The sequence below is a fragment of the Heliangelus exortis genome, chromosome 12 (assembly GCF_036169615.1).
Source record: "Heliangelus exortis chromosome 12, bHelExo1.hap1, whole genome shotgun sequence".
Lineage (NCBI taxonomy): Eukaryota > Metazoa > Chordata > Aves > Apodiformes > Trochilidae > Heliangelus > Heliangelus exortis.
The window spans coordinates 10,999,127-11,023,621 of NC_092433.1; the positions used below are offsets into that span (position 1 = coordinate 10,999,127).

A 24,495-nucleotide genomic window follows, 5' to 3' on the forward strand; every position below is an offset into this window, starting at 1 on the left:
TCTAGATATATATATCAGAGACAGCAGCCTTAGGGAATACCACTTCATAGACAGATCCACAATGGAATGTAAAGCTGGAGATAGGCCATGCTCTTTCTTGTGCTGTGACATGAGGAATGAGTCAGGGAACAAAGGGATGAGGCTGGAATGGAGCTCCATGGATATTCTCCACTGTTAAACAGACTCCCTTCAGCAGCATCACGACTGGCAGCTATCTGAATGTACTTGAGGAATAGGTGCAAGCCCAGTAACACATGAATGTGATTTTAGGCAAAAAATGTTTAAATACTGTTGCATTGTTAAAAAAGTTCCCTAATTCATTTTTACCTGCCATTTGTCCCTTCCTTCATCAAATAACTTCTTGCAAGCAACTTCATTTAGAAATGCTTCCAACACCTTCTGTCTCCCTCCATTTGTCTTTTGCAGCCTTTTTTATGGAGGAGACTCTTATTCCATGTTTTTCAGAATTGTGTGTAGCTTTACACTTTTAAATACAGGACCAGACCTTTATCATGCTAAGAGCTCTCTAGTCCCATGCAAGAACTGCAGAAATGATGCATAGTCCATTCTATTCCATTCCACACTACACTGTGCTGTGCTATTCTCACTCTCTCATTCTCATTCTCTTAATAAACCTCCCCTACCAATTTCTACCTCAATGCCTTCCCAAGGCACATTATCCTTAATCATTAAGGACTATTTTATGTGGTCTTGTTTTTACCAGTCCTGAGTAATGCATGGGAGAGGACTGTCCAAATGAGACCAGTTGCTTTTATTCTGTCTGTTTATATTACAGAAAGCACACCAAGGCCTTTCATGTGGAAAGTGGGGAGCCTTCCTATCATACTATAAGCTCTTCCTGTAGCTGCTGACTAGCCTGCAGGCAAGCATAGTTAAAACTTTACTATAAACAAGTCTTTCACACTCATATGTTTAAAGGTTTCCTTGTTCATTCCACAAGCCTCTTGTCCCTTCCTCAAAATCTCTTGGAAACCACTTCACTCAGAAATGTTTACAATGCTTCTGCTGTTTCAAATATTTTGACATGGTCTCCTAGTGAGTGGAATGGTTGCCCAAAGAGCTGTAGTCAACCTGAGATCTACCTCCAACACCTGAAGAGTAAGACCTTGAAAACTGAGTATGATACAGTGTTCTAGGGGAGAAAAGAAACCACAGAAATCAGATTCAAGGCCTCTGCTGTCAGCAATACTCAGAGCTACCATAAGCTATTGAGGTGCATGGTACTAATGTGGTGATCCTTTCCACTCCAGAACTGAGCAGTCACCTTCCATCTTCTTTCTCCAGCATTCAATCATTTCCTTTTCTCCCAACCATTGCCAGTGACTGCCAACATGGGAAAACCTTACATCCTTGCTCTGTCCTTCACTCCAGCTTTGAGGAAAGCCCAGCAAAACAAGGTAGTGCCATCAGAGTGCTTCCAGATCACCCATTTGTGTTCAGAGTTCACACTGTTGTCCTCGCCCATTCTTCATGGAATCATAGGATGGTTTGGGCTGGAAGGGACCTTTAAAGGTCATTTATTCCACCCTTCCTGCAATGAGCAGCACATCTTCAACTAGATGAGGTTGCTTAGAGCCCTATCCAACATGACCTTGAATGTTTCCAGGAATGAGGCATCTACCACTGCTCTGGATAACCTGTTCCAGTGTTTCACCACTCTCATTGTAAAAAAATTTCTCCCTATACCTAGTTTGAATCTACCCTCCTTCAGTTAAAACCATTACCCCATTCTTGCTCTGTTTAAGGTAGCAGTGATAATAATAAACAGCAGAGAGAGCACAAAAGGAAAAAAACCCCACAAGTGACATGATTTGCCTTGGATATTTATTCCTCATGGGACTTGGCACATTGCCATCAGCACTGAGTGTTTCAACAGAAAAAAATATTTTGAATATTTATTACATTCTCTGACTTTTCTGGAGCTAATGGATGCCAAGTTCAATATGAAAACCCACCCACTTTCAGACTGTTAAAGAAACCATTGAGCTTGTGAAACTAATTCCTGTAAGAATGTTTCCCATCAAATAAAAGGAGTCTGAGAGGGAGGGGGAGAAACTAGTCAAAATTAGGAACCAAACAAGCAGTTTGGCTGGACTATGAACAAAGTACAGTGGCTACTTCTGGCCCCTGCATGTTACGACAAAACTTAGCAGCTGTGGGTACCATATCCATGTTCCTACATGCTGATACTGAAATAAGAGGCTGGAAAAGAGATTTGTTTTTCTCTGTGGGAGTGTAGAAACACTCTTAGTCTAGAACTCTTTCATTGCCAATATTCAAATAAATGTAATATACATTTTTTCAAGCTCACTGGGCAGTGAACACCACAGAGGAGCAAGGAATTAAGCAAGTTAATTCGGTGGTCTCCCACCAGGCCCATTTTCATCACCAGTGGCATTACAGCTTTTATATGTGATTATTTTTAGCATTAGTAAATAGCAGTAATGCTGGTCTGTGGAAGGCATGGGAGGGACCACTGGACTTTATTACTTGGTTTGTTACAGATTTTCTATTGAACATTATTAAATCACCCTGTCTCTGTGTTTTCCTCACCTATGGAAAATAACTTGTCACCTAGAAGCTCGCAGGGTTTGATTTAGTAGCATTAGCAAAGCACTTAGATGTTAAACCAGAGTAACCCCTTATGATTGTTTGCAGAAAGCTGTTGCTGCAATTGGTAAACAACCGGCTTGCTTTGCAGAGAGGTGACCAGCGTTTTTTGGGACCTTGGCACAGAGCCTGCCAATTCCCAGCCTAAAACCCACCAAGGCAAGGGGGTAATGAACAGGATTGCTCCCACTCTGTGTCCTGATCCAGGCTCTTCCCACTGCTCAGGCCAGGACAAGATCACTTTCTGCCTTTCAGTCCTGACAATTACTGATTCTTGGGAAGAGAACGATCTACTCAGAGATGTGTGCAATAATAAATAGCACCAGATGTTTCAGCATCCCCTTCCTTTAACCTTGTCATGTGTAAGAAAAGGGAGACACTTTCTGCTGTCTTGGATGAGGTTTCTCAAGCCATCATCCATTTTATCATACGAAAAACTCCCCCTGCTCTCCTTGTGCACAACAGACCCACGCAGCCGGTGAAGGCACATGGGGAGAGCTTACCCTCCCCCAGACCTTTCTTGAATATAGAGAGCAACCTTTACCCTATGTATAGGGCACCGGAGGGGAACAAACCGGTGGGCCCGGCCCGCTACGGGTGTTTGCTCCACACCGGTACACGGGGCGATCGCCACCACCTCGGGACCGGACAGTCCGTGAGGTGAGAACGAGAGGCGGAGGAAACGCCACTGATCCAACCGCAGCTCCCGTGTGTCCCTTCCAGTCACTCTCCCCTGGAACTCTTGGCCCTGCGCAACTCTTAGAGGCGCGGATAGACCCCAGCAGACACCTCCCTGCCCGCGGCCGAGGCCGCCTCTGCCCTCCCGCCGCCCGGGCAGCGCCGCGCCCCCCGCGCATGCGCCGTGCTGTCCCTCTCCTCCTGGGTTATTCCACTCCACCTTTTAGAGGGGAGAGGAGGCTTAAGAAAGGCAAATTTCTCCTCCTATACATCACTTTAGGTAAGTGGTGACGCTTTTACTTTTCATATGAAGTTACATTTTATTATTTTACGAGTCATGGCGCGTGTGTCTGAGAGGAGGGGCAGGAAGCCCAGCGTGACATCTTGCCCCCTCCCCCCTGTACCAATAGGCCGGTCCGGTTCGTCACCTGCCCCGCTCCGGAAAGAGCGGGGTGTGGCTGAGGGTCAGTGCGGGCGTTGGGCGCGCGCAGCTGCCGCTGGGTGAGGAGGGCGCACGCTGGGCGGTTGTCGCTTCCCGCCGCAGCCTCGCCATGCCGCCCCCCGGCCAGACCCAGCTCCCGGACTGGGACGGCCTGAAGCTCCGTGTGCGGACCCTCATCGCCTCCCACCGTGTTATGATCTTCAGCAAGAGCTATTGCCCCTACTGCAACAAGGTGAGGCGGCGGCGGGCAGTCAGCACAGCGCTCTGCCCCACGGGCCCTCTCCTCTCGGCCGGCAGTCGGGAGGCTCTCGGAGCCTCTTCCCTCTTTTTCCCTGACTCGCCTCCCTGCGAGGGGAAGGCCGGCCCGGAGAGGGCCCTGTGCGAGGTGAGAGGCATCTGCCCTGAGGGCGCCTGCTCTCACTCCTGGCGGCCCGCCCCAGGCGGGGAAGTGCGCAAAGGAAAGAGGGTTGGAAAGCAAACGCTGCTGTTCCTACTCATAGCACTCCACAGGGTGATTGGAAGAGCACACAAATATTGTTGTAGAGGTGCCCCCTTATCAGAGTTGAAATGAGGCAAAGATCCTGTCCGGCATCTCTGGTCGCTCTTTTCCTTAGGTGCGTGAGTGAAGGGATAGATGAGTGTGTAGGAAGCTCCGCACAACATGTTTGTTCCTCGGCTGAACGGCTTTTGTATCTCCTACTTGGAGATCATGGTGTGAGTTATGTTCCTTTCTTTATGGAAAGCTAAATTCCGCGTTGGTGTTAAGCTTGGACCAAGTTGCATCCCCGGGGAGTGAAGTGCTTCATTCTTCTGTTGTTTTTGAAAATTGAGGGAGAAGTCTGACTCTGTGGCAAAAAATGTGAGTTCTAAATGCTGGCTGTAATGTGTGTTCAACAAAAACAAGAACTATTGATTAATTCTGGTGATTAGAGGTAAATATCCTTCTAGCCCTAGTTTCATGTCAATATCACATAGAAACTAACTAGTGAGCCAGGCTTGTTAAAGAAAAACAAGATCTTCATTAGAATTTTACAATACTGGTACACTATAGTCATAGTCCACATAGAGTCTGGATGTTTATAGGCACTGTGATTCTTGTATGTTTGCAAAGAGCATGTTATGAGAAGTTAAACCTTGGAATGCTGTATTCAATGTTCCCATGGTGGAAAAATGTAATTGAAACTTGGTGACTGAGTCCTGGTGTTCCTTAATGGAACTGACAACCAGGAAAACTCTCAGAAACTGTACTCCCATATGTAGGTTAGGTTTAGTTCCAAAAGGTCTTTTGAGTGAGCAGATATTATGACCCAGTTGTAGAGAATTTAAATGAATACATCCTATTTCACTTGCAGCTTAATTGAACTTTCAGGAAAGGAAGCTTCTGTGAATGAGAGGATAGACAAAGCCAATGCCTTTTCTCCAAGAACATTTTGACAAAGATAGTATAGCACAGTAAACAGCTCAGGTCTTTCTAAAATGTCCTTACTTACCAACTTAGTCAATGGAAGATTTAGCAAATGGAGGGCTGGTGTCTTGCTTAAGGCTAGTCCAGTTGACAAAAATGTTACCTTCATTTTATTAGAAGTGCTTTTGCTTAGGACTTCAGTGCTGTCCATTGAGAAATACTTAGTAGTGCCTGTCTATTGCTGTGTGTGCTTTTAGTGACTGGGATTGCTCAAGTGTTTTGATACACATGGAACTCGGTCCAGTGTTTGTCAGATCATACAATGGCACAACTTTTTCAACCTTGCAACCCTTTCCTTCATCTGTCCCTGGTATTACAGTGGGCCTAGACTAAAGCAAGGAGCTTAAGGAAAAAACAGACTCTTGTAGTCCGGTAATTAAATTCCAGATCAGTGTTCTTTCTTGCATTTGTTCAGAGGTTCTCCATTGGGCAGGGTTACTTGCTTCAGGGAAATAATCAAGTATGAGGCATATTATCTTTATTGTACTGGAAAGGGAGAGAATTAATGTTTTGACTAGGAGGGCCCTCTCATGGCCCTTTCTAGAAGGGAGAGTTGAAAGACCCTATTTCAGTCTATATGAAGGAACAGGTGGTAAGTTTTTTGAGGTGGGAGGAAGAACTGATTGGGCCAGTAGGTAGATTTCTTTGGCTTACTTTCCAGTTTGGAACAGAAGAGAAAGGTAGTATAATGAAGCAAACTCATAGAAGAGGTGTATATTGCAGAAGAACAATTAAAAGAAAGCTTATCAGAGAAGGAAGCTGCAAAGGAGGCTTGAAGTGATAAAACAGATAAGTATCTGCAACAGTTTGAGTGTTCACAACCCTTCCCATGTAGACATAGAAAATAGTGTAAGTAATGGGAGAACAATGGGTAATGCAGCTTTTGTGCTAGGTGATCTAGTCTGCAGAATTAATGAAGTGCATATAATTTGAAAGTGTAGTTACAGCTTGGGTACTTAGCCTGTAATTACATAGTTCTGGGTTCCTAAAGACAGATGGGTATGAATAGCATGCACTGTCTGTCTTTTAATGTGGATGGTTGTTTGCAATGTGCTTTTGGTAGGATTAATTTAAAAACTAGTGATTAGCACTTGTGCAGAGAAAACTTGTGCTCTCAAAGGTCCTAATTTGGCAGGGTGGAAGAATTCTGTATCTCAAATGGATTCTGTATCTCAAACTAGAAGAAAATTAGGATTGTGCTTTCTTTAAGAAAAGCACTGCAAACGAATTATCTTAAGTAGTTTCTGTTCAGTTTAACCAGTAGCATAGGTACATAGCTAGGCAGTTCTTTTTTCTGCCAACACAATTTATTGTTCAATTGTTTTAGCAAGGCAGTAGTGGAGAGGTGGTGATGTAGAATGACTTCCTTGTCATAACTTGACTTCTTTAATTTCTTACCACTGTGAAAATATTTAATGTTAAATAAGTTAGAAATGCATAAAGAAAACAATGGCCAAGTCTGAACAGTGTGTTATGTTAAAATGATTTTAAGAGCAATGAGTATGGTTGCATGGAAATTGCTGGTTATTCTAGTTAAATGTTATGCAGTTACTGATTGTGTTCTATATCCACAGAGGTTTCTGGTAAATTCAGCTGTAGCTATTTTTGAATGTTCACTGATAAGTGAAATAGCAGACCTAGGACATACCATTATTACTTGACTGTATGAAGTTTATTTCAGTCATGCCTGGCTACCCTAGTGGTAGAAAGCCTGTCCAAGAAGAGTTTTTTTAAAGAGTTAGACCAATTTCTCAGTTTCAGATCAATTCTCTTCTGTTTAATAATAGCTGGGAATTTTTCTAGTCTCTTTTTGTGAAAACCGGAAGGATTTAGTGGGTCAGTGATATTATTGCATTGGACAGAAGGAAAGTAAATGGTTGTATCTGTGACCTCTCAACCTAGTAACCTGTCCTGGACACTTGGTGGAGAAGTTACATTTTTAGAATTGAGGCATATAGGACATTTCCCAGTGTTCTTCTGAAATTAACCGTTTGTGTTAATTTTAATATGAAAGTTTTCAGTGGATCCTTATTTCATTAGTTGGTCTAATAGCTCTTTTTATCTTTTAGCCTTGGCTTTATCATAATGTCAGGTGGCAGCAAGTTCTCTGACTTGTGTTATATGGAGGTTTACTTCCTTTTCATTTCCAAGTTATTCTCTGGTAAATTCAGTTTTTGCTTCAGTGAGTATTTCTCAGAAATCATTTCCTGTTCTCCTTATCTAGATATTACTCATTACTCATGATGTTTGTTATCTTTCTACTCCTCTTAATTTCCTCTTCCAAACTGTAATCATCTATTATCTCTTGCCTGTATTGAAGATTTTGTAACTGAATATATACTTGGTACTTTGTTTCATTAGCACACCACAAGCATGTTCTATTCATAAGTAGAGTAATAGTCTAGTAAGTGCAATAGATACTTCTAATTAGAGTGCTGACATTTGCCTGATTTTTTTTTTTTTTTTTTTTGTCTGCTCCCTATCTTCACTGGGGAGTAAAGTTCATCTAACTGGATTGTCTTAAATCTGTCCTTTCTTGAGTGTAACCCTTTCTTGTTCTACTGATGTTCTTTCGTGTCCTTCTCCCTTTCAGCTGTGTTGCAGTGCTTTAGCAGTTTTGTTTTGGGGTTTTTTTTTGCCCATTATTCTGCTGCTTTTTTGCAAACCAAACAGCAGCCAACTAGCTGCTGTTACGACCTCCCTCCAGCTTGTTAGCTTACCACTTCCTAGTAGTAATCCCTTTAAGCTCTGTCTTATATTTTTTCCATGGCATTTAGCTTTTTAACAGCAGTCTGTGGCCATAGTCATTCCAGTAATCAAGACTGAATGTAACCGAGCTCATGACAAAAGTTTTTAGGCCCACCTAGATGGTTAGAGGCCAGGATGTGTGAAGGAGCTCAGTTTGTTTAACCCTGAGAAGGCTAAGGAGGGATTTTAGTTACTGTGTTCTGCTAGCAAATGGAAACAAGCAGACTCTTCTCAGAGTGAAAGGACAAGGACCAATAAATAAAAGTTGCAACCAGAGATATTTCAATGACAAAAAATAGAAATTCTTTACTGTGAGGATGTGTGGTCAAATATCAGAATAGCCCAGAGGTGTTATGGTGTCTCTGTCCATGTAGATACTGGGAACTGAAGTGGACAGTGCTTGAGCAACTTGATCAACCTTCACGTTTCATTCTGCTTTGAGCAGAGAATTGGACCGGATGCACTCCAAAGGTCTTTTACAACTTAAGCTATTCTGTAATTGTAGAACTAATGTAATCAGTTGTACAAGCACCTGTTTATATTTTTATATTGATTTAAATGCCATGTGATAAGAAACCATGTAGTTGGTACATAGTTACAAAAGCTTTGTTTGTCTTCATAAAGATGAAATTCCTGTAGAAATCTCTGGAATACTTATCCTTTGGTGTAGTAACAGCAGGCATTACAGCAACATTTCAAACATTTTATTCATCATGTGCTTAACATCTTTATTTATTAGATGTGACTCAATTTGTGGTGAAGTGCTGTCAATAAATTTGAGGTTCATCAGAAAACTGATTGTAAAAGTTTTCTTCTGAATTGGCAACAAATAATGTGTGCTTCATTGTTCAGACTCTGCTGGCAAGTGGATCCATCACAGACATTTCGTGCATTCTGCTAGTCGTTTTCATGTCCAAATAGTTATAATTAAGGCAGGTATTGTTTTTTTAGTCACTGCCTTTTAATATCTATTTGCATGGGTAAGCCTGCGAATTGTATTTCAGAGTAGTAAACACTGCCACATGTAATACTGTATCTTGTGCAGTGAAGTATAGCTTTGCCTATCTGACAGGACAGTTCATAAATTCACTACTACCAGTTTAACAGAAAGATACTGTAAAAAAAAATAAATCTAAGTTCTAAGAGGCTGTCTCATTTAAATCTGGTAATTGTACACACTATCCACCCAAAACTGGTTTTTGAGAAATGTCAGGGCCAAGGGGGAAGTACATCTCAACTAAGTTGTAATATGTGATGTTGTGTAGACTTGTGTATAGAGTTACTTCATTTTTGCAGACTTTTGGATACATGAAACATGTTGCTGGGACGTGTTTTAATGGCACTGTAGGAATTTAATCATGGCAGTGCAGCAGAAAAGCAGCCTAGGTAATGCATTTCATAAAGTCTGATCTCGGTCTCTTGATTTGTTTGCTCTTATTCCATCGACTACCACTTCTCTTCTTCCTTGAGGCAGTCAGATGTTAAACACAGATGTTTCTTTCCCCACATTTTCTATGTTAAACCAAATTCATTGACTCCTTAAATTCTCTTCTTCTAAAACTTTTCTGAGGAACAGCAGCCAAAAGTGAATTCAGGGTTGGTAGGTATGAGCTGTCCTAGTGCTGATGACACTAGGAGGGTATTGTTCTGCAGCTTTTTATAATGCACATTTTTTTTTTACATTTAATTGACAACGTTTTGTTTGTTATCTTCTATGCCATTTTTTTTCCTTGGTACTACCAAGGAATCTGACTGCTACTTTATCTTCTTGATGTTTTACCATAGGGCAGTTATTTTCTGGGCTTTTGGCATCATGTTAGGGTTGGAAAAGTTTGCAGCTAAGCAAATTATTTAGAGAAACTTTTTTTTTAAGATAATGAAACTTGCATCAAAACATAGTGGAGACCTGAAAGTTGCCAGTGTATGGCCAACAGTCAAGATTTACCCTGAATTGTCTCAGTCTTGTAAATCCTTTGCACTGGCATAGTTTCATTCTGTTGCAGGTGAAAGAACTCTTCCGCTCTATGCGTGTGGAGTACTATGCTTTGGAACTTGATGTAACTGGTAAGTAGAAAAATAAGTGACTGTGCATGACTTCTTAAGCTGTATTGAACTACGTGGAAGATATATACAACAGTTAAATTTTAATACATGCAGAGATAAAAGCAATAAGATTTCAATGTGGATGTTAATACAGGTTGTGTTTTTAATGTAGTTGAAGTCTTTGACTTTCTTTATAAATAATCTGCTGATAGAGGATGTGAAATCTGGTATCTTTCTAGGGAACGCTGTTTTTTTGGAAAATGTGGTATTTTTCTCCTACCTCTTTTTTTATGGCTTTAGATGAGTTGTTAATGTTTGACTTGGTGTATGGATGACCTTCATAGGGATAGCTGCTGAGTCATTGGAATGAAGGGTAAATTCCAGTACTTTCTGTTGCTAGTTTGAGGTTGTTTTTTTTAAAGCCCAAGCTGCTTTAGTTTTGGTACATGAGTAGTGCCTTATAGCTTTTAATGTAGTTTTAGGAACAAGTGTTTTCTAAAGTACTTCTTGGTAAACTCTTAATTGTGCTGTTGTTAAGCTGTGAACCTGTAGTGGTTTTTTTTCTGTACAAAACTTAGTTTTCATTGCTTTTGTGAAGTGCTAATGCATTTTTGAGTTGCTGAGAATTTTCATAAAAGGAGAAAAGCTGCTTGTTATTCTTCTGTGATATCTGGAAAATAGGGTTTTTTTTTGTAGAACAAAGTGTTACACTATCAGGAAGAGAATTATAAGACTTCAGAAAATACAGGGACTGAACTTCAACTTTACACCATTTTTTAGAATTCTGGCTTGAAGCACAAGTTTATTCTTGGTATTTAAGAGTGCTTTTTTGAGAAGCAATTTCTAAAGACTTGCTTATGTTCAAGAAATATACAAATGTTATGCTTGTAACAGAACTGTTTTCTTGGTAGGATTGTTGTATAGTTATTCATATGGTTTTAAAAGCTCCATTCTTGAAAATTGTTGTATAATGTACTTGTTTCTTTTATTCTAAGATGATGGACCCAGTATTCAACAAGTGTTAGCAGAGTTAACGAATCAGAGGACAGTGCCTAATGTATTTGTGAATGGAACTCACATAGGTGGCTGTGATTCAACTTACCAGGTAACTTTTATTTAAAAATCACCTGGAAGTAGACAAGACTGAGTGACTTTGCTAGTTGATTATAGTTAATTTTTAAAAATTTAATATAAATTAAATTTAATATAAATGATTTTTTGTGTGTGACTTAATAGACTGCGCGATCTAGGCTAGAAAAAGCAATGTCATTCAGGTTTTGTTTGCTCAGAAATGTGTGTGGTGCTTTGATTTATTTTTTTTTTTTTTTCCTATCCTTCTTATCCTTTCCAGGCTTATCAAGATGGAACACTGCAGAAACTTCTTGGGGATACCCAAGGTGCAGAACCTTATGAGTACGACCTCATTATTATTGGTGGTGGCTCAGGTGGACTTGCATGTTCCAAGGTATGACATTAAAACTGCATTAAAGAACAGGTTGTGTATGAAACTAATTCATAGAGTCTCGAGTAATCACTGTGGTGTAAAACAGTCTTTATTTTTCTGATTGCTACCATTCAACTTGTTAAGGAATCAGTAGTGGTCTCGTAATGTGTTTACTCAGGAGACTGTGGTCTGTGTGGACCAGTTTCTCGCCAATGTCTCTCCAAGTCCTGATCCTAATGATAGGTTTTAGGCTCCTGACTGAGAGCGGAAACGAAAGTTTAAGTATCTCCTGTTCACGTGTATTACACAGGCACTTAAGCACTTCCAAACAGTAATCTGGAAAATTTAAAGGTTACTCTTGAAGTACTTTTGACTGTTCAGGATCATCCATCATCTAAAATAAAGATCTTTTAGCTGTTCTTTCAAGGAGCTTGTTCACTCTTTAGTTCTCTTTTTAGCTGCTTTTTCAGAGATGGCAAGCAATTGTCTACCTCTTACACAACTAGCTGTTGTTCAGAGTGCCTCAGGACCTAAAGTGTGGATTGAGTTTTCTACCTGTGGGATTTGAACACACTTCCAACTTCTCAGCTGAGTATTGTAATGGTCAGGTGATGGTTTGGGCATGATGATGATATTCTTGACAGCCCTGGTGATTGCTGTACAGCAATAGTTAAGCACTCAACTTTCACTAAATATATACAGGGCGAGACAGGAGAAGGCAACAATTGAATTCTTCATTTGACCAATCAGGCGTTTTAAGGCTCGTCCAGATCTCCCCTCATGGTGAGTTCTGAGGCACCAGTTCCAGACCTTGTGATAATTACCAAACTACAGGACAAGGCACTACCCAAGCATTCGTGCACCATTCAAGGAGTCACACACACACACCACCTGATTCTTTAACAGCTAGGACTGCAGTGAGTGGCTCCAGTGAGGCTGCCATTTGACTCCTGTCACACTTACTTTAAGGTTGCTGCTTTCATCAGGCTCAGCCCTGGGTTTCCCTGGAGCAGAGTCTCTGACACGATGTACACTAGATAAGTTAATTGTGTGGTACAGCCATAAAGAACAGCTCATGCTGGGTTCCTCTAGAGAGGGACCTCAAACAAAGAAATGTCTGGGCAGCTATACCCTTACAGTCTAAGTTCCCCTCCTCTCACAGGACAGTTTGGACCAATAGTAGTAGTAGGGTCTGAGGTCTTCCTGTTCTTCATAGGGTTCCATCATCGTCTCTATATGGGCTTTCTTTCTTATCTTTAAGGCTGCAGTTCCCAGTTGATAGTTGCAGCTTTGTTATCTTCTGGCCTCCTTTTACTTGGCTAGGTAGAAGTTCAACATAAGTTCAACATAAGCTGTGAACTTTCACCTACATGTGGCCTTAAGGCTTCAGCAAATTTAGCTACTGATGCTAAGCAAGCTACTAATGCTAACAGTTCTTAACAGTGGGAGAAGTCGGGTGTTCACAGATTACAAGATAGCTGGCTAAACCTTGTTTGAGCCAGGATTGCTGTAGCTGTGCAGGAGTTCTTGAAAAGATTTGAGGAAGCTAAAGATCCAAGCCCTTGAGAGATCAAACAATGGGTAGAGTTGGTCAAGTGCTTCATAATTCATTGGATAGAGTATCATAGGATTATTCAGATGGAGTGGACATTAGGAGGATGTCTAGTCTAAGTTCCTGCTCCAAGATTAAAAACAAGATTATGTAAGACCTCACCCATTTGTGTCTTGAAAATAGCCAGAGGTGGACATGGGAAACCTGTTTCACTGCTTGAGTATCAGCATGGTGTGAGAGTTCTTTGTATCCTGTCTGAAACTGTTGTTTCAACTTAGGGCCATTCTGTTTTGTTTCTACACAATTTGATAGTAAGGATCCTGGTGCATAATGATTTCCTCATAGGTATTGGAAAGTGGCTGATGTGTCCCTTCCAAATCCACCTTTTTTCCAAGCTGTGTTAGTCAAGTTCCCTCATCCTTCTCATAGGCTGTGTGCTCCATTCCCTTGAGAATTTTGGTGATCCTCCATTGGACTGTCTCCTGTTCATTAACATCACTTTTTTTCGCTCATGGACATGCCAAGTCAGTCCTGCCTTCCAAAGCATGAATATTTCTTTGGGTGAGGTAGAAGGCTGATAAGCCCATCTCATACCCTCTTCAGATCATGACTTTTGACAGTATAGGATGATGTGGATGCAGCACTGAACAAAAACATACATTCAAATTTTGGAAGAAAGTAATAGTTTTTGAGGGATTTCAAATTTTGTCTAGTGAAGGAGGTAAAACAGGCTAGCAAAGGAACATTTTATCAGTGGTAAGTCTATCATGACTGTAGATGAGCAGACAGGCTTTCTTGGTCATGCAAAAGTTCAGTTATTCTGACTTGTCTCTCCATCTTTTGTAGGAAGCTGCTGCCTTGGGAAAGAAGGTGATGGTATTAGATTATGTTGTTCCAACGCCTCTTGGAACCTCGTGGGGTAAGTTTCTGCTAACTTGTACTTTATGATGTTTGAGTCCCAGTGATAAATACTGGGTTGTTAGATGCTATGAATTAATGTTCTTAGAAATTATGATGAGTTTCCTGTAATTCTGGAGCACAGATAACAAGTTGTTTTCCTGACACTTCTGCTTTTCTGGACAGTAATTTCTGTTTTGTACATGGTTAAGTCTCGGTTCTTTGTCAAATTTTGTTCTACTTCTGTTCAGTTTCCAGTTGTGTCTGGATAGTGTGTGCATGCATGTTCACATTCTCATTTGTAGAGTTGTTGTGTTTGCCTTTTAGTTCATCTGGTTTTATACTGTGGGCACCTGATCTAGGCTACCTCTAGACCAGTATGACTATGGCTCTACTTGCATGCCTCACCTTTCTATAATTAAAAGACAGCTGCTGTGTGACCTTATTAATGCTATTGGGAGTTGAGAATGACTAAGAAACTTAATTGTTCAAGTTTAATTGAGTTAAGGTAGGCACATGCTTTCATAGCAAATTCAAACACATATTTCAAATCTAAACTCTAGGAACTCTATGATTTTTGCCTTGCTTACTTGACTAAAATCTGAAGCATCCTGGAGAATCCTCAGTTCAGTCAAGTTAGCTTTAAACTGAATACAAACTTGTTAGCTTAGTGTTCATTGTATTCTAAAATACCTCCTACAACAGAAATTTCATGTTACTTGTGTGACTGCAGCAAACATCACCAGTTGATACGTGGGTGATGATACAAAGCACATGACAAGACAAGTAGAAATATCCTGTGCACATATGTAATAACATGATTCTTTCCATCTTAGGACTTGGTGGCACATGTGTAAATGTAGGTTGCATTCCTAAGAAGCTAATGCATCAGGCAGCACTTCTGGGTCAGGCACTCCAAGATTCAAGGAAATACGGGTGGCAGTATGAAGAACAAGGTTAGTATGGACACAAAGGACAGACCAAGGCAGTGTACAGATGGGACTCTGAGCTAAAGATTGTTCGTTTACTTCACCCTTTATAAACCAGAAGCCGAGTTCAATTGGGATTTTTAGGTGAATTGAAGACATTCTTCTTCCTGTGTCATATAAACCTGTGAAAGTTAAATTGTTTTATTCCCTGTATTATCTGAATTAAGTGGAAGGGCTTGTTACTATCTGAAATAAGTCAGGTAAATATTGGCATAGCAGAACAAGACTTTAATATACATCCTCATTACTGATAATGATGTTTGCTTAGCGTGATGTACGATGAATAAAACTTAAGTCTTTTTTTTAAGGGTTCATTACACATTTGGTTTCTTTAAATATGAAATTCATGTCTTGTTTCAGTTAAACACAACTGGGAGGTTATGGTAGAAGCAATTCAAAACTATATTGGTTCTTTAAACTGGGGCTATCGAGTATCCTTAAGAGAAAAGTCTGTGACATACCTCAATTCTTATGGAGAATTCATTGAACCACATAAAATTAAGGTATGTGATGTATTTAAAACCTTTAGTTGGGAGGGAAAACTTGTTCTAAAACTGTGTTTTAAAATGCAGCAAAAAAAAGTTTTAATCTTGACATTGCTAATTTAAGTCAACTGAGGTTAAAAACTCATTTGTGAAGTATGTTATTGATTGAAATTATTATTGTACTTTAGTATGGGCCACAATGTTTGCAAACCTAGTGTCTGTTATGTAAATGTAATGTGGATATCTGTAAACTTAGGTCTTGAATGATTAGAGCAAGTTGGTCTCAGTTGCCAACTTCATGACTGAGGTTAGCAGCGTGAGTGGGGAAAAAAAAAGCCACTTGTAAAAAAAGAAATTTCTGTACTAAACCATAAAAACTACTGAAACTGAATTCAGATTTAGTACTTGTGTAACAGTGCTGCTAGAAGCTTGTGCTGTATCAGCATAAGAATTAAACTGTCAGTTTTGCAAGACAAAACATGTGCTGGCAATCTTACTGTAAGTGATCATATTGTTGCAAGGGTAACTTACAAGAAGTGCACATTGAAGACAGCTGTTTGGTTCAGTGGGTGTAATTGTCTGTTTTCAATACGAGTCTGAAGGCTGAACTGCATGTGTTTCAAACTAAGAAATCAGCACTGAAAAAAATAGTAGTAGCTCTGCTATCTAGAAGTAGCTTACTTCATCTATGCATTGTCCTAGTGTCCTGGTATGCAGCTTATCTATTTAAGGGTCCTTAGTCTACAAATGAAATAGAACAGAAAGACTTTCAGCATGAGATTGGACTAGATGATCTCCTGAGATCCCTTCCAACCTGAATTACCTGATGACTCAATGGGAAGAGATCCCTTTATCAGTGTTAGAAAATAACTAAAGATCAAGAATGAAGGTCAGATTTTGAGAGATGCTTTGTCAAGATGGAATTTCCCAGGCTCCTCTAGAGCTCAGATCAGTTCAAATTAATTTAAAGTTGGGTATTAGGTCCTCTAAAATCATGTAGCTAGATAGTGGGGTTACTTAGTTTCTACATTAGACTAATGGATATTATTCTGTCGATGGCATTGTGTTGACCTTTTATTGGAAGGGGAGGGACTTAATTTGTTGCTTTTCATAACTTTATTTTCAAGTTGTTATCAACAATTCAGTCTAAATGAGTAGTTGAAATGGGCAGTATTCAAAGAGTAAATGATTTTAAGTGCTGTAACTAATGTAAGGAAAAGCCTAACAGTTTGTGATGTAAACCTGCTGTTTCTCAGTGGCCTGCATGACCACTCCAAATCCATAAGTTCTTGTTTCAAAGTTCTTGTGTCCTAAACATAGCCACAATATTTAAGGGAAGGGTTACGTTATCTTTGCAGTACATCTGAAAACCTGTTCCTATGATAAAGACTTTCTTGATTGTGTCTATATAAACAGGCAACTAATAGAAAAGGACAAGTAACCTATCACACAGCAGAGACTTTTGTCCTGGCAACAGGAGAAAGACCTAGATATCTGGGTATCCCTGGAGATAAAGAATACTGTATTACAAGGTGAGAAGAAAAAGCATATTAAACTGAACTTTATCTGCTTTAGTGCTTGCAAAGCAAACAAATATCTTGAGATAACAATGTAAATTCTTTTCTCTTCAGTGATGACCTCTTCTCCCTGCCTTACTGCCCTGGCAAAACTCTAGTTGTGGGTGCCTCTTATGTGGCTCTAGAGTGTGCAGGATTTCTTGCTGGTCTAGGTCTAGATGTCACAGTGATGGTGCGTTCCATACTCCTTCGAGGCTTTGACCAAGAAATGGCAGAAAAAATAGGTGCTCACATGGAAACACACGGTGTGAAGTTCATCAGAAAGTTTGTACCTGTTCAGGCAAGTGCTTTCTTTGGGCTTTTTTTTCTTGACGCACAGTTACTTGCAACAGTACATGTAAAATGCGTGTGTTGTCTGGGAAGGCTTTGGTTCAGTGCAGGCATAAATGTTTTATGAGATCAAGCTGCTTTTTTACTGCTGAATGATAGATTAGTAGGTCAAGGTTTGAAGTTACACTGTAAACTAGCTCTGTCCCTTAAGGTAGTTCTAAGCTTGCGAAATATTTATACAGGTTGAACAGCTGGAGGAAGGCATGCCTGGAAGACTGAAAGTGACAGCAAAGTCTACTGAGGGACCAGAAGTCTTTGAAGAAGAATATAACACTGTAAGCCTTTCTGGATCTGAAATAGCTGAATATAGCCGTGCATAAACATATGTTAAAATACTTCAAAAGTTTTCAGGAAATAAGTAAAGGGAAGTCTTGCTTGAAAATTGTTCATATAAATTACTTGCAGAAAAAAATAATGAACATTCAATAATGAACATTCATTTGAGCTCTGTCAGCAGAATTGCTGATACTTGACGTGCCTGCAATGTAGAACCTATGAACAGTGTTGTTGCTTCTGGGTTTGTTCTGACATGAGTGTTTTGCTCTCTGTTGTACCTCTGAAACAAGTTGCACATACAGGAACCTGAAATATTGGTGGCCCTTTCAAAGAAACCTTTGGAAAAGTCACTTCAGTCACGCACCTTACTTTAGTCTTTTTCTGGGGGGGGAAAAAAAGGAAGTATTATGCTGCTTAAATTTTATTTCATAAAGTTATTGCATTTAATTGCAGGTTTTGATAGCCATTGGTCGTGATGCATGTACCAGAAATATTGGTTTAGACACAATTGGTGTCAAAATCAATGAGAAGTGAGTATTGCTCAACCTCCTTCAACCACTACATCTGATTTTTCTCTCTCTAGAAATACATTATGATACTGATCCTTTGGTTTTGTTTTCTGTTTTGTTTTTAAAATCTTCAGTCTGGCAATTATGGGAACCTTTAAAGCCTTTTCTCTCTGGGATTTGAATATAGTTGTCCATTAACTCAATTTCTTCAACATGTATTTATTAACTCAGAATAGTTCTTCTAATATCTACTTCTTGGCCACTGTGCTTCAGGAGTAGTTTTGATATATTTGCTTAATTTATTAGAAACTACAGCTTCAGCTTAATCTTCTGTTAAATTCAATGCATTATTCAACTTGTGGCAAGTTAATCTAAGGATTCAGAGGCAGCAAACTATGTGCATCCTACACATCTAACATTTTTCCCTGGTATCAGTGCAAAGCTGGTGCAAAGGAGGAGGTGGGATTATAATTATGTTGTTCAAGAGAAAGAAAAATTAAGATGAGGTTGCAGTAGCTGGCAACTAACTAACTGAAACATGTAAGTGATATTGCAGCTTTTTCCCCATAGGAGTAAATATACATTGCAAGCTTTATAATAACCAAGTAAAAACATCGTAAGTCCAAGGATGTCTGAGTAACTACATTATCCTCAGACATGCATTTTTGCTTCTGTCAGAGCTGGCCCACTGAACACTGACTTCAGCCACCAGTCTGAGCTGGAGGTAATTGGTGTTCTGAAGAGTTAGCAGCTGAGGTCAAAAAGGCATAAGCAAATTTAATAAAATGTACTCAGTAGTTAGACTAACATCTTTATAGCAAACCTTCCCCCCTCTGTTGTTTGCTGAGCTCCAAGGAGGGTTATTGTACTGAACTCTCTTCTGTTTTCTGTGTTTTAAAGGAATGGGAAAGTACCTGTAAATGATGAAGAACAAACCAACGTGCCTTATGTTTATGCTATTGGAGATATATTGGAGGGAAAGCTTGAGCTTACTCCAGTTGCCATTCAGGCAGGGAGACTGCTTGCTCGCAGGCTTTATGGTGGTAGCTCCACAAAGGTAAAGCTGTAGGAATACACTTTCAACTTGTTTCTGTGCTTCTTGCCTCAAAAGTGCAATAATGGGAGTTGATTTGTCCACTTGACTGTGGGCACTGTGTTTTGTAAAAAAAAAAAGTGCTAATACAACTTTTCCTGCTGTGTACTGTATAGAACTTGCAAGTCTAAATACGATTTTTTTTTTTTTTGTTATTTTTAGTGTGACTATATCAATGTACCAACGACAGTGTTTACTCCTTTAGAATATGGCAGCTGTGGGTTGGCTGAAGAACGAGCCATAGAAGAATATGGAAAGCAAAACTTGGAGGTAAGAGCACTTAAGATTTGTTTAACTTGTAGCTTAAGAGTGTGTTTTATTTGGACCTTGCTGCTTTACACTCGAGACATAAACAAGATCAGAAGGTTATTTAGGTGTTTGATTGTGGAAGTGTCCTGGCTAACAGGGTATTGAACTCCCAGAAATCCAGGACTGGACTTGATACCATCAGCATTGTACATCCCTATTTGCATGCTGCCAAGAAGCTAATTTGACTTCAGGAAGTCAAACTCAGGTTGCAAAACTGCAAGCAGTGGTTTTATTGTTGTGAGTTAAAGACTTGCTGCTGAAATACACCAGACTCCTGGGATGAACTGTGTGTTTTCTGTTTGTTCACTGTACTTGAATTGGGAATCAATTTCTTCATGACCTTTTCTTACAGCTATAGGAGCATTAGGCATACCTTCCCTGTTTTTTAGGTAATTTATGGCTTCTGCACTTCTTTGAAGAGTTTCATTAAAGCTGTTTACATGACTTGTGTTTAACTCTTTACATCTTTCAAATACACTTGGCATGGTTTGGCTTCTGCTGTTAGCTGTTTTGCAGAATAGGCTTAAACTTATAGGAACTAGATATTGTTTTGCATTTTCTGAAAATACAAAATTAAAATTCTGTATCTTACCACTGTTGCTGTTTTAAACAAGTATCTAAGTCAGGATCACATGGTTTGAGTAAAGTCTTCATCCTCCAAAAGTCAGTGTAGGGACTGCTTGGGTTGAGGCATACTGTCTGGTCTAGAATATATTATGAAAATCTAGTGTTTTAAATGTCAAACCACTGATTTGTAAAGACATGAAAAGTCAAAATTATATCTGACTGAATTGATCAAATCCTAATCAAGTCTTTTCTTGTCATCCTCCCAGGTTTATCACAGTTTGTTCTGGCCACTTGAATGGACAGTACCAGGCAGAGATAACAATACTTGTTATGCAAAGATTATTTGCAATAAACATGACAATGTAAGTAGCAAGGTGCAATGGATATGCTGAGTGTATTCTGGAAATGATCAAAGAAGTAAAAATATCTTTTACTTGCCCTGCCTGAGGCCAGCTCTACCCCCTCTGTTAACAAAAGTGTTTGTGTTATAAGAGTTCAATTTGGAGAGAGCTGTTTGGTTTGTTCTATAAACCTCTGATCTAATTTCAATGTAGAAAAATAATTTTAAATCTGAACTTATTAAGTGTATACTGTGTGCCTGTATAATGACAAAGGCAGCTGACAAAATTAGAATCTGTTTAGTTTTAAGCAGTATCTCTGAAACTAATGGTATGCAAGGATTTTAAAAATCAGTCAATTCTGCTGTAAGGGACTGATATTCAGAACTACATTTTTTGAGTGGTTCAGGGTTTTTTTTGTTTTTTTTAAATACTGCTGGTGACCTGATTGCATAACATATTTTTAGTGTGGTAGGAGTTACATACTAGAGCTTATGTTAAACATCACCTAATACTCTTCTTTTGTTCTCAATTGTCCTAAAGAATCGTGTGGTAGGATTTCATGTTCTTGGACCCAATGCTGGTGAAGTTACCCAGGGTTTTGCTGCTGCAATAAAATGTGGTCTCACCAAAGAATTACTTGATGAAACAATTGGCATCCATCCAACTTGTGCAGAGGTAAGAGAGGGAGAAGGCACATCTTGATTTAAAACATGCCTTTGATTACCTAGGTACAGGAAAAGAATACTTCATTGTGTTATATGATTTACTTATGGCTAGAAGTTAAGCAAATAGTAAGATACTGACATGTGTGAGAAAACAAGTTAGATGTGCACTGCAGCTTGTTTTGCTTTGTAACAGTTTAAAGAAATCTAATATTGTTAAATTACAAGAGTAGAGCAGTAGCCATGTAGATAACACAGATCAACAGTACATAAGCTGTTCTTTTGGTGTTTTACAGGTGTTCACTACAATGGATATTACAAAAGCTTCAGGACAAGACATCAGTCAGAGAGGCTGCTGAGGTTAAACCTGCTGTTTTACGTGTTTTCATGGTGTGCACACTTGGTTTTATGGAAGCCCAAATACATCCAACTGCTTTGCAGCAAAATGAACACTTGCATCAGTACCACTGCATTTACTGCAGCTGGGAGTGGTGCCTTTCTCAGGCTTCCTCAGCAAGTAGTGTTACAAATGGAAACAGTAATACAGCAGGGAAATCTTGGACTGTAAATCCTGGCTTTGCTTGGAATCAGCACTGTTGTGCTTTTTTGACGTTCTGGCTCGGAACCTCGTCATGAGGTGAGCTGCGACTGATGACTGCCATGCAAGGCTGGGAGATCCCTTCGTCCGGTCAGGTGACTGAACTCCTCCTGAAGGAAATCCTTAAATTGCACAAATTAAAGCTAATGCTTCTAGGTTCCAGTGACTTGCACAAATGCCTGTGATAGAGGACAAATATATAATTGAATGATTCTTGCCAACAGTTTACAGTTGACTGATCTTTGTTTTTGATGCATTTTGTTTTACATAATTGTGTGTTCAGTTGAAGCAAGATGTTGAGCGGTGCAGTTCAAGCACTGGTCTCCCAACTCAGCCAGTCTAAAACTTCAAAATAGTCCAAGGCATAACTGTTGCACACATTCATAGTTGTTTGACCTCAGGTGACATCATGTCTTTAAGATTGTTGGTATCTTGTGTGTCAGAGTTGAAGAGCATAAGCACAAGGAAGACCTTGTCAATTTTCTCTTGCTCTTTATGAATATATTTAGTGCTAAGTCTCAAATGTTGTTTCAGCTCTGTAGTGTCAAATGTCACATAGGCCAGAACAGTATGAAGTGAATGAACTGTCAAGTCCATATTACTGTGGATTATTGAAGTCTTGGAGGAGCAGGATCTGAGAGCAGTCGGTCCCACCAATAAAGTAGATGCCTGCCCATGATGGTAGTAAGTGTTGTGTAGAATTTCTCTGAAGCAGTGTAGTGTTGTGTACAGTCTGAAAGCCTTGAAGCTTTCTTCCACCCCTCACATTCTGCCCTGAGGGAATTGTGCTTGAATTTGGCTCTTGGTTTTGTCCGAAGGTGTTTTAAAGGACTGTTCAGATTGTTGTATGATAGTAAACAGTTTTTAACTATTTAATCTATGATATACCGTGGAATTCAAAGTTCAATAAACAATGCATACAACACTTTATGGTGTCTGACCTCATGATTTGCTATCGCATGCTCAGGATTATATTGTGCTTCAATTATATTGTTTATCACACAAAACTAAAACCTCTGAGACTTGTGTATGCTGTAATCTTTGAAATGGAGAAAGAAGTTGTCTTGCCACATCTGAGGGCTTGCTCACAAAATCTAATTGCTTGCTTCAATTTCAGTATGAATAACTGTTTGTTTAAAATGAGAGAATTATGTACCACTTCTGCGTACTCTAGATGATTCTAAAGATGCTGTAGTGTTTAACTGTAACATAGCTGAAAGATGCTCAGTAGACTACTGCTAGAGTGTTAGTTACAAATCTTGCTGGTGTTTGAATTTTAACTTGGAGATTTAGTTTTTGCAGTCAGTGCCTTGTAGTACTACAAAATATTTTCACTTGAAAACAACAGTGTACTGCTGAGCTTCAGGTGTTGTGCTTTGCTGCAGAGCTCTGGGGAGTGACTTGTTCTAGACTACAAAAATACTGGATAGAGCCTCCTCCTTGCTATCACTTTTGCAGCAGCAGCCTGAAAAGTGGCACTTTCAAAACACTGCATGCCTGAAAATTGCCTCTGAATAGTTCAGATGTTAGAGTTTGAAGCAAAGTAGGCATAATAGTTTGTAGAGACCATAATCTTTAGATGTGGATGAACCAGAGATTCAACTGAGCTGTTTTAAAAAGTCAAAGGAGATGAGGGTGGATTGTTAGGGTGGATAGTTAGTAGTAGACACTAAGTTCCATGCTTTGCCCAGCTGAAGTGTAGTAAACAATAAAACATTCAGAAGCTTTAAATCCTGAGAAACTGACTGGTAATGGAAAAATGTCTTGTGTAGCCATGTCACAGAGGAAGCGAAGGAGGAAACGGATCAAGTCAATCAGTGGTAACTTCCTGAGTTTACCATTAGTAAGCACTAATTGAGTTTTATTTCAAATTCAGATTTGATTTGCAGGTTCAAGTTAATTGATCAATAATTACCACTTAGGTATCTGCAACAGTGTGCTAATTGCAGATGTTCCTTATGTCATACTTGCCCAGGCTGTCAACTCTTACATGACACTTACCAAGCACTGAGCACTCTGTTAGTCTTTTTTTTTTTTTTTTTTTTTTTTTTGAGCTTTAAACTCAAAAAAAAAGTTAAAATGCTAAAATGTACAGTAAGTAGCTAGTAGCAAGAGCAGTATTCTAAGTGACTGTGCTGCTTGTGTTTCAGCATGCTCACATCTAAAGTAATAGGTGCCATAAAACAAGACAGTTAAAACCTGAAATTTTAAGTGTGGCAGTAGGTACTGAAGAAAAAGGTAGAATCTGTGAAATAACAGTGAATTAAATACTTCTGTATGTAGTGTCTGATATTGTTTGGGTTTTTTCCCAAACTTTTTGTTTGCTCTGTGGCTGAGTTTAAGTGGAATGGCTTCATGCTTCATTTTTTTATAAAGTATCTTAAGTATGCTGTTATATGTTAAGTCTGGCTGTTATATGATTTAAATGTTCAAGTTGTCAGTTCTCCCAAACATTCAGGCCCTCTTGCCTCTCAAAGCCCTATTTTGCCCAGCACCTTTCAAGCTTGTATTTTAGTAATGTGTTATTTATAAATCTTGTTTTTTAAATTGCCATCCTGATATAGTGGCCAAGTGTAGGGAGCATTTTCTGATCTGGTTCTGAAAGCCTTTTAAGACAGCTTCTGCCTCTTTCATTACGTTGAAGTTTTCTACAGTTTCTGTTCATCTGCCCTTTGACAAGAGACTGGAAATGATGCACATCCTGGTGCAGTGAGGTGTAACATCGGGGTTGTTAGCTTGATAAAAGAACTGCAAGAAACAGGCATCAGTGTGCACAAGCTGATTAAATAACCCTCTATAGACCAAGTAAGTGCAGGTAGTAAGCATTAGCACTTTCTCTGTGCATATTTGCTTGAGTGA

General features: G+C 39.5%; 1 protein-coding gene across 1 annotated transcript; it reads left to right on the plus strand.

Annotated features, from left to right (window-relative positions):
* Window positions 1-3,763: 3,763 nt before the first annotated feature.
* Window positions 3,764-22,561, plus strand: TXNRD3 (thioredoxin reductase 3). Its single transcript, XM_071755994.1, has 16 exons — window positions 3,764-3,983; window positions 9,968-10,028; window positions 11,003-11,112; window positions 11,359-11,472; window positions 13,850-13,922; window positions 14,737-14,856; window positions 15,250-15,392; window positions 16,791-16,906; window positions 17,006-17,231; window positions 17,464-17,556; window positions 18,011-18,087; window positions 18,967-19,123; window positions 19,322-19,429; window positions 20,302-20,397; window positions 20,917-21,051; window positions 21,335-22,561. The coding sequence occupies exons 1-16, from the start codon at window positions 3,861-3,863 to the stop codon at window positions 21,395-21,397; spliced, it is 1,815 nt and encodes a 604-aa protein (XP_071612095.1). The 5' UTR covers window positions 3,764-3,860; the 3' UTR covers window positions 21,398-22,561.
* The last annotated feature ends 1,934 nt before the right edge of the window (window positions 22,562-24,495 follow it).

Coding starts and splice junctions, on each gene's coding strand:
- TXNRD3 (XM_071755994.1), top strand. CDS start 3,861: ATGCCGCCCCCCGGCCAGACCCAGCTCCCGGACTGGGACGGCCTGAAG. Junction 10,029..11,002: donor TTTGGAACTTGATGTAACTG/GTAAGTAGAAAA, acceptor TTTTATTCTAAG/ATGATGGACCCAGTATTCAA. Junction 13,923..14,736: donor GCCTCTTGGAACCTCGTGGG/GTAAGTTTCTGC, acceptor TTTCCATCTTAG/GACTTGGTGGCACATGTGTA.